General features: G+C 35.6%; 1 protein-coding gene and 1 long non-coding RNA gene across 2 annotated transcripts; one reads left to right on the plus strand and one right to left on the minus strand.

Annotated features, from left to right (window-relative positions):
* Positions 1 to 4,252: 4,252 nt before the first annotated feature.
* LOC117337443 lies at positions 4,253 to 10,377 on the plus strand. Its single transcript, XM_033898427.1, has 2 exons — positions 4,253 to 4,343; positions 7,204 to 10,377. Exon 2 carries the CDS (start codon positions 8,338 to 8,340, stop codon positions 9,601 to 9,603), a length of 1,266 nt encoding a protein of 421 aa, XP_033754318.1. The 5' UTR covers positions 4,253 to 4,343; positions 7,204 to 8,337; the 3' UTR covers positions 9,604 to 10,377.
* On the minus strand, positions 4,804 to 5,280 carry LOC117337444. Its single transcript, XR_004534831.1, has 2 exons — positions 5,129 to 5,280; positions 4,804 to 4,981 (listed from the first exon to the last, which is right to left on the minus strand). It is a non-coding gene; the product is annotated as an uncharacterized LOC117337444 (long non-coding RNA).
* Positions 10,378 to 14,525: the final 4,148 nt, after the last annotated feature.

Below are 14,525 nucleotides of genomic sequence, written 5' to 3' on the forward strand. Positions count from 1 at the left end.
CACATCTTATACTCACTCACGATAACATGGCCAAGGGAAGTAACTCGAACAGACAACCGACAAAGGACAATATTACGATCTTTTTCGCAACAAATAGAGACGCACATCATTTAAACTCTTTCCTTCTGTAATGTCCGATTTTTCTCTAAAGTTTACAGATAAATCCATGTGCTTTAGCTTGCTTCCTTGTTACACATTCAGAATTTTGGTAGATATCATTTATCTATTAATATTCATTGATACCTATTATCAAATTGTTGATTTTGTGTAAGAATGTCAAATGAATTTAACAGCAGAATGCCGAGATGTATCTATGACGCACGATCGGCTTTTATGTTTATTAAATGGAAGATCAGATTAAAGATCAACATGTTTACATAGTTGTTGTAGTTTTTTTTATTTTTTTTTTATTTCGGGGTTTAATGCTCGTGGTATCATATACGATCGATAGGATAATAAGGGTTTTCGAATCTGTAGGGAATGTCACATTGTTTGCCTATTATGAAAACATGCAATCACGTGATAAAAAGTTGTTCAGTTAAGTATGGCTCAAAAATATCTCTCTTATAGAAAACAAAGTGTATCAAGACATCAAAGACATAACAATCTATGTAACAAGCTATTTCAAATTCTTTCCTGAGGGCACATATCTTGTCTTAAGTTTCGGCTAAGCTGCCTGATAAATGTTGCGATTCAAATTGAGATGTATGTATTTCTCAATAATTTCACACAGAAATGTGGAAATATCAATAAAATGTTCAATGAAATCTTTTGAATATAAAGTTGATTAGATTTATAGTTTGTTTCGGCGTGTTTGCAATATTTTTATGTATAGAATTGATTATATTCTATTCTGGTATCATGTGGGTGGTTGTGTACGTCATAAGGACGGGTCGATTTGTATACTGTAAAAAGTTACATGTGCAGGGTCGGCTGAAATCGCAGGACTTCACAGAAAAGATCAATTAACAAGACATATAAGAAGTGATCGAGGAAACAAGGGAATGCATATGTAGGGGTGGAACGACAGAGTAGGATCACCTGTCCTGTTTAAGGTACGATAATTGCATTTTTTTCGTTTCAAATTTTATTTTTAGATTTTTTGGGTTTTTTTTTTTTGCTTCTATTTTTTTTTTTTTTTTAGTTTGTTTCCTTTTTGTGTGTGTTTTTTTCTGTTTTTTTGTTGTTGTTTTTTTTCGATATTGAGAGGAAAGAATTTTATACTGTACTTGTATAAACCTCCATTCATACATCCTGATTTTGATTCATACGAACTGGTTACATTAAAGAGCTTATGATCAGAACAGGTAACAGATACCGTTCAAATTTATTCAAGTTCATTAAGAACTATATTGCCGATGTGTTATATTTATAACAAAAACATGTTGATAAGATATATCCTATATACAATGTAACTTAAAAAATCAAGGACACTTATGGGCTTTTAAGACCAGCCGCTTACCTCGATCTTAAATGATTTCAAATTCCCAGGTGGTAATTTTCCAATTTGAGAGGGATAGAGAAATATTCCGTTTCCCCTACCAGTGGTGTTTTCATATCCAAGTTGATCCAATATTTAAATACTTGTTCTTATTGTCACGATATCCGTGAAATTGCCACTGTTGACGGAAAAAGAATAGCACAGGGTTTTGACAGATACAATTTGTCGAAAACGACGATGATATTTCATTGTCAACATCATGATCTCATTTGGAAATGTTCTTTTCCTCGTACGATGTGAAGTCAACCAAGTGGTCCATTTTAACCAACCCCCGTTCTCATTTTGAGATTGTGACTTAATAAGGATTTGACCTAGATTTGTTGGCGGGTACCGTCGATGGCGTAAAAGATGATCTTTTTCTTATTGTTCATATGCTTTCCTCATTATCGATTTCGATGTAGAATAATGATTTTTTTATGTCATTAATTTTGGTGCCTATACAACGTATTCCGTATACTACACTCTAGATTTAGGCTACCTAATAAAAAACGTGTTGCCTTAAGGTGTTTCACCTTAGTGCCAGATTTTTCTCATTTGAACGACTCCTCCTCAATACTTAGAATGCCTTTTGTCCTGCTATTTGACTAGCATCAATATTGCTTAAAGAAATGATATTTGTCACGTTATTTACGTCATAGTGGTGAATTTTAGTAGGAACCTGTGAAATAGGTATTATCTTACTGAAGATCATTACTAATGTGTATAACCTGTCCTAATTGGTAAATCTTCTAATACAGCCTTATTAGTAGTACAGAAGAGCCAAAGGGCTACGTTTGTCAGGTTTCAATCTGCGGTTAACGAAAGATTTTGTTCTGACGTTTATGCCACCTTCTACAGCTATATATGGATATACAATTAAATCGTTCAAACCAGACAGTCCAGTGAGCTTATCTGCGTTTGTAAACAATGACACGTCATTGGAATGTATCAAGCTTCCTATACTATACTGCAATAAAGCTCTGGCGTTCTGCTTGACTGGGTGGAAGTGTCTTACTATGCCCATTTCATAAACCCGGATTTTCTTACTTCTTATTACTACCATCCGGGTACGTTACCATTATTGGCGGCTGTATATTGTATGGTTGGAAACAGAAAAAAATCAGAGAGAAATGCGTATAAGAGAAATTCCAGAGTATCGCCTGTCTAACAGGTTAACAGTTGTCGGCTCGTTGAAGACCAAAGTAAATCTCTCATGAATAAAATTTCAGCATAACTACAGCACCGCCCTCTACATTCCCAAATATCTCAAACCTTACTTCAACTGCTTCCTAAGAAATCATGCTGTTAGTATCCCTCTTGCAAATGAATAAAGAGCGTTGGTAGCCCCCTTAGCTTTTTTGGAAGGCTAGTACTTGTGTTTATCTTATCTTGGGTGTATTGATTATTTGTCAAATTTGATGCTAAACTTTCCTATCTTGGAAACATAAAAGGGAAATAATAAACTGAAGAAAATGACACACAATCTGTTTTTGTCAATTCAATTGAACAGTCACAGATATTCATGCCATCAATAGATATCCCTCACAGAGTCATAATGGATCGCCAGCGCAGTCAATCGCAAACATCCTAAATAATGTCCATGTTGAACAGATATAAGGCCTTCAGATATTGTATCCGGCTAGATTATTCCTCTTGATACTTCAAGTCATTAACATTTGATACCAACTGCAATAATCGTTTCATTGAGAGGAAACATCGCGGACAAGCATGGCGAGTGGCTCAAGATATTGTATCCGGTTAGACTACTAATGAGGAAGTTTAACGAAACATTTGAGAGGTAAAAACAAAAAAATAGAGTTTGAGGTCTACTGTATCCCGAACTGGACAAATTCCGTACAGTTAGTTGCATCTGAATTCTAGATCAGCGGCTCTTCGCAAGGACTGTATAATATTGGGAAGGTCGAAATAATTATACATTATTTCTCACTGCGTTTCACCGAAAAAATAATATTACTTCTCCATCACATTATATTAAGCCATAGTTTAGTATACTCGTTACCAGAGACAACACGGGAGGTTTTTCTTATGCATCCAACGAAGTACTTCATTTCAAGTTATGTACAGGATCAACATGGTATACTAAGATCAAATTAATTGATAGATGATGAGGGTTTTTTGTGTTGTTGATTTCATATTAAGATATTAATTTCTATATTTGTATTATACTTTTTGATGTTTTGATGGACAGCTATTAAACCAAACCAAACATCTTTTCATTATTTTCCTCCAAGACACGGACATGTTAATGCATTAAAAATAAATTTCATTTTGCAGTTCTATGATTTTGACATCGAGTAGGCTATATTCTGGTTATACCGTGGTGACTTAACTTCACATAAAAGAAGTAAGTAATTTAAGCAGTAATCAATTATACAAAGGAATTATTGAGAGGAGATCGACGGACCAGGAATACCTGTCCTGATGACAGTTTAAGGTAGATATATGAAGGTAGGACTGACAGACCAGGTTCACCTGTATTGTAGATAGTTTTAAGTAGATATATGTAGAATCATTGCATATATTTTTAGATATTCATTCACAGGTGTAATGAGTGCGGTATATAAACTGAATTGGTTGGGCTATCAGAGTATCAAGATATGTGTGTCTCGTTTGACAATTAGCTAGGGTGACGATATGACGTCAACACGACAAGCTAAATATAAGGCACCGAGCCAAAACCAAAACTAAACCTGTATAAGTGGTAAACAGGTTCCGCAAAAAATTTCACTCGGAACTCTCCAGATTTTACGTTTGAATGGTGAGACTGTCAGACCTGATACCGTGTCACCCAGACTAAACTGACTAGTTCGCTGCCACTACTATTGTTTCCTTAGACGAGATGGTAAGTGTTACGACATCTTACTCATATTATATATTCTTATTGACTATGTAACAATCTGCTGTATCTCATAAAACAAGTATTTAAAAAGAACAATCGTTACATTTCCCTTAGCAACGGTGTGTTTGTCATTACGTCATGGGTAAATGCACTATATACAGGTATGTGTTGATGTGTGGTATTTTCGTTCTATCAAGTTACAGGGGTTTCTGTTATCTGGGTTGGTTTCTTCCCTTGACGCATCAAGTTTTGCCACAAAAGGCTTTAGCATCCCTTAATCTTTAGTTACATCAAATGCATTTTCTCAATTGTCGAAATTTGACAAATACCTTACAAACGATGTAGGATACGCACCAAGCAACAATCACACAACGAGCATATCAGACTCAAATAAACACAACGTGGAATATGAACAACACAGGCATAACACAAAGAGCCATAATGAAATTAGTCATCAAACAAATTCAAATTTACAGGACGACCCATCAGATTTATTGGTATTTGTCAAGAGTATGAATTAAAATCGAAGTCTGATCCAATATAAATGTCACAGGGCATTTTTCTCAATGAACAAATTCAAAACGTCCTGCTGGTTCGAATATTTTCATTATTAGACCGGAGACATACAATAGGAATGAAACCTGCAATACAAAAGGCCTGAATTAATCAAATGGACAAAAGTAGGCAAAATCTGCCGAAGTAGTTAATAAATTTTCAATTAATTTAGTTAAATATTTATATAGATTTTTACGACTACATTACGTCACATGAGTTAAGATAATAATTACCTTCCAAAACATCTATATGTCCAGTAAAATCATGTCAATGTATCGGGCTGGGCCGTGTCGACGGGACACCAGAGGATGTGCTCCGTCGCCCGAGTAAGGCCAACTGCGAGTTACCGCGGTGTACGAACGGTTTTGTTTAACTTGCACTCGAACTTGTACGCTTTTTCTCAAATCACCCATTTGATTTACATATAACTTGTCAACAACACCAAATACGGACATACAGAAATAGACGACTACAGGTAAGACACCACACAGGACTATAAATAGTAACACGGTACTTTCCACACTACAATACACAGGTGACAAACGTACAACACAACCCAATACTATAAACTATCTAACTAATAACATTATTTAATACATTATGTTCCAGTGTCATATTCCAGTAAAGTAAAATTCATGAAGAATTTCTTATTTAACTGAAAACTGTTGGCTAACAATTTGAGGGACTTTTCACCATCCTCTGACACAAACAAGACAAGACTTAAAGGTTAAATATATATAAAAAAAAAACCGGTGTAAATTATTTTCCGTTGTCCATCAAGTCGATTCGCGAATTATGAGTGTTATTGTCAACTTGTTGGATTGTGTTGTGTGCATGTGTTTATGTTTTGTCTTGTGACCTCTGACCCTTTTCAACCCATTAACGTCACGTGTCAAGGTTTTAGCAAACACCGAAAATAGCCTTTGTCACTTTGATAATGATTTTGATGTAGAAAATAAACTAGATTTTTGACAGAGGAATCCGGCTGCTTGTTTTGTGTTAGTCCTCTGTCCTAACTCATATCGGTACTATTTATTTGATACAAACCAGGCAGAGGGATTGAAAATTGTAATATGTGTAGAAAACACTTGAGACATTTGATAGTCACTCTTGTGCATTGTAAGATTTTGACATAATTGACCACTGCGGCATTGTACATGGGCCAAGGTCATTCAGATTGTCTAAGTTAAAAGCCCATTGCATATCAGCATTTTTTTCACTGTTCGTTTCACACAATTACCTTGCTTAAAACCGCCAGTTGATGTTTTACAAATTTTCATTTCTTTATTTTCTACTATTAAATACATAGAATAAATTGAATACATTCATCCGCTAATGAGGTATTTTAACTACACCTAAAATCGTATATGACGTAATGGCATTGAGAAAAAGACTAAGAAGCAATATCAGAAACTTAACAATTCCAAACGGTCTTTTCACCAGTAGGTGTCATTTGGCCAATACGATCACCAGTAGGTTAAAGGACCTCAAAGGAAACACAACAATTCCAAACGGTCTTGTCACCAGTTTATTATCTAGGATGTAATCTAAATTAATCATTCTAATCTTGAGATGTCTATTATAGTAACGACACTTGTACTTGACACTTTTATCAAATTGGCGACCTGTCACAAACCTATGTCGTGACATATATCTCTAGAGTTCATCAAATTAACTTAAAATCTCCCGAAGAACTCTCAGAACCTTTCTATGTCTGACCTCCACATACAAGAAAGATCTTAAGACTCTCTATAGATAATGTGTTCTATATATAATAATAATAAATAACTTCAAAAGAAAACTGGTAATATCCCGAACGCTTTCGAGTCTGTTCAAATGTCGCTCTTCACAAGGACTGTTCATCTTATATATATATAGAAACACAACTGACGACGGGAGACAGCTTTTACCAATGCGCCACATCCGCGTTCTTAAAAAGAACATTTAAATAGCACATAAATGACACATTGATGGTCGGCCCGATACCCCAACATAGCATATTGTCAAGTAGTCTATTAGATGATATGAATATCTTGATCGCAATGCATATACATACATGGATGCGAATTTTACTTATATTCAACACAGTATAACGTATTTTGTAAAGGCTAGTAATTTCGTTGTCACTATCTCGTTTCTCATTTTGGAAACCTAACCAGTCTTTCTCAAATAAATGGTCTTATTATCTTTTATTTTAAACGGACTCGCGTGTGAATATGTTTTTGGTCATATTTGTCCTCGCATTATCTAGTTTGAATATTATTATTGCTTTTGTTTTCACTTCATTATTATTGTTTTGTTCTTTTAGAGCTGACTGGAAGTACCATAAGGATATCATGGCTGCTCTCTGTAACAAGAAATCGCTTAAACAAGATTTGGACAACTTTCCGTCAACTTTCGAATTTGATACCACTTATCTGGCTATGGACCGAGTAAAAAGCATAATCAGGAAGCTAAATGATTACCGAACGAACACAAGTACGACCGAAGACGAAGATATAAATATAACCAACTTTCTGTCATATTTGTATTTTCTGCTTGATGACCAAGAACATGCACTACAGCTTGTTGATGACTCTCTTCAGAAGGATCCTGATAATATCATAGCCAACGCAAACAAAGCCAGAATTCTACTGGAGAGTGGGGAACTTTCTGATGTCGAAGAAATCTTATCAAAACTCCAAGAATTAAAAAATGGAAACGATTATGGCAAAAGAAAATGTTATGCCGAAGCGGATCTTGCGTACGCGTATTCAAGGTCGGGTCCTTGGTACCATGAAAAGGCGGAAAAACTGTACATCGACATTGTGGACGTATATCCAACAGAATACACGTGGCAGTACCGACTTGGCTTGACTTTACTCAGGCGGACTCACCACTTTCATTCACAGGCAGTAGGCGGACACAAGAAGAGAACTGTAGATGCCGCTAAGAGGTTGCTAGCTGCCACGAAATCCAACGATCCCATTTTATGTGCGAAAGCATATGCTGAACTTGGCAGAGCAGTGTTCAAGTATTGGTAAACGTATGAATCAGCGACTTACCACCAGAAATAAAGCAGTTAAGGGATAAGGAATGCTTTGAAAAGGCATTAGAAATATGTCCAGAAGATCCATCAGTGTTACAGACATGTGGTCAATTTGCGCGGTACAGAAACGACTTGGACGAAGCCGAGACACTTCTTCGCAAATCACTTCGAATTAATCCAACGTGTCATGGATACCACCATCTTGCTCTAACATTAAAAGACAGGGTAGCATTGGGAGTAGAAAATTCACATGAAGAAAACTTTGTAGAAGAATCAGGATACAGTTGTGATTTTCAGTCTACGGTATTCGACAGTGACGAATCAGTACACCAGCAGGGTTTTAATGATAAACCACGAAGCAGGGAGGAGAGAAGGTCACATTCCTCTGACGTACAGAAACGTAATCTCCGTCAAATGATAAAGTCCCCATTGACGGTTCCAGTTCAACCCAAAAACAAATTACTTGTGGAGGCTATAGGATTGATCGATGAAGCAAAAAAAATGAACTCATATACATTGATCATGCAGTACGATAAGGGCATTCTATATCGAATGTTAGGTGAAACCGCAAAGGCTGTTGATGTTTTCAAACAAATAATCTTTAAAAGAAAATGTCTTCCCACCAAAACCCTGTTGACTAATGTCTATGAACAACTTGGACTTTGTCTTTTAGAACTGAGTCAATCGAAGGAAATACCACCTGATATAAAGACGAAATACAAGAAAGATGGCCAATCTCATCTTTCTCATGCTCTTCAACTTCAATCGGAAATAGTAGCAAACGATCCTCAGTTCAAAGAGGCGTGGAACTCATATTCAACACTCAAGGAACTGTTGAGTGATGAAAGTGAAGGGAAGCCAAAAGAACTGGCAGTTCTACACATGCTCATGGCGGATCACAGAGATTCAATCGCAATTTATAAGGAATTAAATGAGAAAGACAAAATGGAGCCAGACGACTGCAAAAACATGTTGGAATGTTACATGAAAGTTGGCCAGTTTGAGGAATGTGTTACCCTTTTAAGTTCATGGGAGTGTACAACAATTTTTGCGATACTTCCTGAATCTTTGATCTTTGATGTTTATATTAATGGCGTCTTTCACGCCTACTCCACTGATAACGCACAAATAGCGTACAAACACTTCAGACGAGCATTTAAAGTGTACGACATGTTCAACAAGGACACTCACATGCCAGAGGCCGACGAAGATGAGAAAACAAAAGATATACTAATATTACACTCTTGTTCAGAAGACTGGAGATGCGAATTTCCAAAGAATCTCGGAAAGATTCTAGGAGACTGCACGGGATTACGGTATACCATCAACACTGACGACGTGCTCGGGAACGCGATCACTACGGAATCGATGGTTTCCATGATGAAGAAGATACCTTGTATCATTATCATGACCCATGATAGTGATGACAAATATGACCAACTCTATGTTAACCAAGCTGTCCAGATGAGCTCAGAGAAAGGGGGACCTAGAGTTTTGGTAGTGTCAGACGACAACTGCAATGTACCTGATATTGCCAGAACAATGCCTTTTATCCGGGCGCCTCCACCGCTAGAGGGCGCTATCCAACTGCCCGATCAAACACCAGATCAGTTACCAGAGAAACAGATAGAATGGGTTAGAAAGTTCATCTATCTACTGAAAGATCAACACCGTAAGTAACGGTTTACGTGATCGAAGGCGTCATCAAATGTTTCTTCTCTTAAAAGTTTCGTATCATCTCTTGTTTCATCAATGACCAGTAAATTGTCATCACTTGTTATTTATGAACAGTTTCGTGTCATCATTAGTTTAATGAATGAATAGGTCCGCTTCATCACTTGTATAATCAATGAACAGTTTCACATCGTCGCTTGTTTCATCAATGAACAGTATCGCGTCATCATTTGTGTCTTCAATGAATAGTTCCACGTAATCGCTTATTCAAAGAATATCTAGTCGTCATCACTTGTAACACCAATGAACATTTTTGCGTCATCGCTTGTGTCAATAAGGAACAGTTTCAAACCTACACTAGTTTCACCAAAACAATTTCGCGTCATTACCTGTATTACCAATAAATAGATAATCATCATCATCACTTGTTCAACAAAGAACGTTTTCGCGCCATCACTTATTAAAGTGCTTAATGATTTGATCATTTGTTTCACCAAAGAACACTTTTTCGCAAAGTTGGCAAGTGCTTAATCTCTGAACTAAACTTGATCAGTACGTGATTACAATCTTATGTAAGCAATAATTAATGATTCTACATATCCGACAAAGATCAATTATAAAAAATTGAGAAAAAAAATATCTTAAATTCTTCTTTATCTTTAATTTTACTTTCAATCTTATACCCGATCAACATTAGGTAGCTGCTTTCATTTTCTTTTTTGTTGGTGTAAATTAGATATACATGTATTTCTATATCACGGATGCAATTTTATTTATTTTTGTGACAAGCATTGTACACGTTGTAGGAGATGTGGAATGATCCCTCATTTTATACCTTATATGAGGACAGAATAATCAATCAAAATAATGATATATGTTCAGGGTTTCCATAATAATGTTGCTTATTTTCTTATCAAATACTACCTATGTAACTTTATCGATGATTTCTACCTTAATTAAAGATGCTGTATCTCCGAGAAAAGTAATATTATCGACTATAAACAGGAATAAATGTTGTACATTATAAACAGGAGTAAAATTACATACTCTTGGCTATTGTCCCTCAAAACTGGATAAATTAATACATGAACACAAAGAAATTCTCCCTTTAAAGCGGCTATTTTATGACGCTGTTACTATCATATACTCGTTGGTAATCGTCGCATTTCTACCAGTCTTTATAATGTTGCGGGTGTGGCATCTGAGAAAGATTGTGTTAAGGGGACAAATCTTACATCTTTTCCTGTAAAATGATTTTATTTTCATTTAGACAGATATCTGTTAAGAGTTTCCATGATAGCATTGCTTACTTTCTTATGAAATATTATCTGTGTATCTTAATCCATGATTTCGACCCTTCTTGAAGGTGCTGCATCTCCGACAAAAATGATTCGGCTGTAAATAAGAAAATGTTGGCGATGCAGCATCTTTAATTAGTGAGAAAAATGGAACATTTAGTATAGAGTAAAGGGGACCAATAACATCCTGTAAAACCTTTTGATATTCATTTATCCAGATCAAAAGGTACACTGATCGTTCATCAGAAGGCAATGTATATTGTATTTGGATTATGTTGCATGTGAAAAGGAATATGCTTTACTATTATTTCTTTAAATGTACAACCGAAAGTCAAAAGAAGAATGTTTCGACAACATAATTTCTACTGTATTACAAGTATTTAGAAATACTAGATTTGTAAAAGTCGAAATATTTTGCGATAGCGATACTTCCTTAGAAGGAATAAGTCAACTCTACAATCGACATATTGTAAATGCATGAATATATACTTTAAAATGTTCTTCTTATGCCAGCCTTCCTGTACTTATCTTATGGTTGGAATACTATAACAGATTATAGATATATAACATGTAAATACGATAATCAAACAATCTATTTATTAATGTATTTATTTTATATGAAAATACATTTACAAAATTATTTTTAATGAGAGGAAAGAATTTTATGATGAACATGTATAAACCTCCATTTCTACATCCTGATTTTGTTACATACGAACTGATTACATTAAAGCTTATATCAGAACAGGTAACAGATATCGTACAAAGTCCATCAAGTCCACTCAAAGGTATATTGACGATGTGTTATCTTTTGTTAAAAGGCGATCAGATATACCATGTAGAACTTGAAATCTAGGACACTCTCAATGACTCATAAACACCAGCCGCCCACCTCGATCTTAATTCAAAACGTAGCTGTAATATCTAATGTTCTATTTTGCGATAAGGAAAAATTCCTGTTTCCTCAAACAATGGTGTTTATATATCCCAGTTTATCCGATATTTAAAGACTTATTCCTATTATCATGGCATATGTTGATTTCGATTTACAGTTATTTTGTTGTTATGTCATTATTTGTTATGCCTATACAGCTTATTCCGTACACTACATCAACGATTTTAGTCCACCGAGCCCAACACGAGTTGACTTAGGGTGTTTCACCTTCTTGTGCCAGATTTTCTCATTTGAACAATTCTTTCTCAATAATTAGAATGCCTTTTGTCCCGATGTTTTACTAACATTACTATTGCTGAAATAAATTATCTTTGTCATGTTATTTACGTCAAAGTGGTGAATTTTAGTACGAACCTGTGAAATAGGTATTACCTTACTGAAGATCATTACTAATGTGTATAACCTGACCTTATTGATAAATCCTCTAATACAGCCTTATTAGTAGTACAGAATAGCCAAAGAGCTACGCTTGTCAGATTTTAATCTGCAGTTAACCAAAGATTTTGTTCTGACGTTTATGCCACCTTCTACTGCTAGATATGGATATACAATTAAATCATTCAAAACAGACAGTCCAGTGAGCTTTTATGCGTTTGTAAATAATGACACGTCATTGGAATGTATCAAGCTTTCTATACTATACTGCAATAAAGCTCTGGCGTTCTGCTTGACTGGGTAGAAGTGTCTTACTATGCCCATTTCATAAACCCGGATTTTCTTAATTCTTATTACCACCATCCGGGTACGTAACCATTATTGGTGGCTGTATATTGTATGGTTGGAAATAGAAAAAAATCAGAGAGAAAAGCGTATAAGAGAAATTCCAGAGTATCGCCCGTCTAACAGGTTAACAGTTGTCGGCTCGCTGAAGACCAAAGTAAATCTCTCATGAATAAAATTCCAGTATAACAACGGCACCGCCCTCTACATTCCCAACTATCTCAAACCTTACTTCAACTTCTTCCTAAGAAATCATGCTGTTAGTGGGAGATAACTTGTAATTGTAATGTTTGTGCTGAACTCTCCTATGTTGGAGATACAAAAGAGAACAAATAAACTGAAGAACATGACACACGGTCTATTTTTGTCAATTCAATTGAAGAGTCACAGATATTCATGCCATCAATATATATCCTTCACAGAGTCCTCATGGATTGCCAGCTCATAGTCAATCGTAAACATTATAAAATAATGTCCATGTTTAATAGATGCAAAAACAGAAAAACAAACAAAACAAAAGCTGATAATGTGCAGATACAGTCAGCAGGGATATCTTTAGATTGTTCCTCTTTATACGTCGAATCATAACCGTAATCGTAGAAGACGTGGATACCAGCTTTAATATTCGCAACACTGAGAGGAAGCCTTGGGTCAAATATCGTGGACACGCATGGCGAGTTCTATAAGGCCTTCAGATAATCTATCCGGCTCGATTATTCCTCTTGATACTTTCAGTCATTAACATTTGATACCAGCTGCAATAGTCGTTACATTGAGAGGAAACATCGTGGACAAGCATGGCGAGTGGCTCAAGATATTGTATCCGGTTAGACTACTAATGAGGAAGTTTAACGAAACATTTGAGAGGTAAAAACAAAAAAATAGAGTTTGAGGTCTACTGTATCCCGAACTGGACAAATTCCGTACAGTTAGTTGCATCTGAATTCTAGATCAGCGGCTCTTCGCAAGGACTGTATAATATTGGGAAGGTCGAAATAATTATACATTATTTCTCACTGCGTTTCACCGAAAAAATAATATTACTTCTCCATCACATTATATTAAGCCATAGTTTAGTATACTCGTTACCAGAGACAACACGGGAGGTTTTTCTTATGCATCCAACGAAGTACGTCATTTCAAGTTATGTACAGGATCAACATGTTATACTAAGATCAAATTAATTGATAGATGATGGGGATTTTTTGTGTTGTTGATTTCATATTAAGATATTAATTTCTATATTTGTATTATACTTTTTGATGTTTTGATGGACAGCTATTAAACCAAACCAAACATCTTTTCAATATTTTCCTCCAAGACACGGACATGTTAATGCATTAAAAATAAATTTCATTTTGCAGTTCTATGATTTTGACATCGAGTAGGCTATATTCTGGTTATACCGTGGTGACTTAACTTCACATAAAAGAAGTAAGTAATTTAAGCAGTAATCAATTATACAAAGGAATTATTGAGAGGAGATCGACGGACCAGGAATACCTGTCCTGATGACAGTTTAAGGTAGATATATGAAGGTAGGACTGACAGACCAGGTTCACCTGTATTGTAGATAGTTTTAAGTAGATATATGTAGAATCATTGCATATATTTTTAGATATTCATTCACAGGTGTAATGAGTGAGGTATATATACTGCATCAGGGTATCAAGTTATGTCAGTCTCCTATCACAATTAGTTAGGGTGACGATTTCACGTCAACACGACAGGCTTAGTATGATGTACCGAGCCAAAACCAAAACTAAACCTGTACAGGTGTAAAACTGGTTCCGCGAAAAAGTTCACTCGGAACTCTCCAGATTTTACGTTTGGATGGTGAGACTGTCAGACCTGATATCGTGTCACCCGGACTAAACTGACTAGTTCGCTGCCACTACTATTGTTTTCCTTAGTCGAGATGGTAAGTGTTACGACATATTATATATTCTTGTTAG

Source organism: Pecten maximus, chromosome 11 (assembly GCF_902652985.1).
Source record: "Pecten maximus chromosome 11, xPecMax1.1, whole genome shotgun sequence".
Classification (NCBI taxonomy): Eukaryota; Metazoa; Mollusca; class Bivalvia; order Pectinida; family Pectinidae; genus Pecten; species Pecten maximus.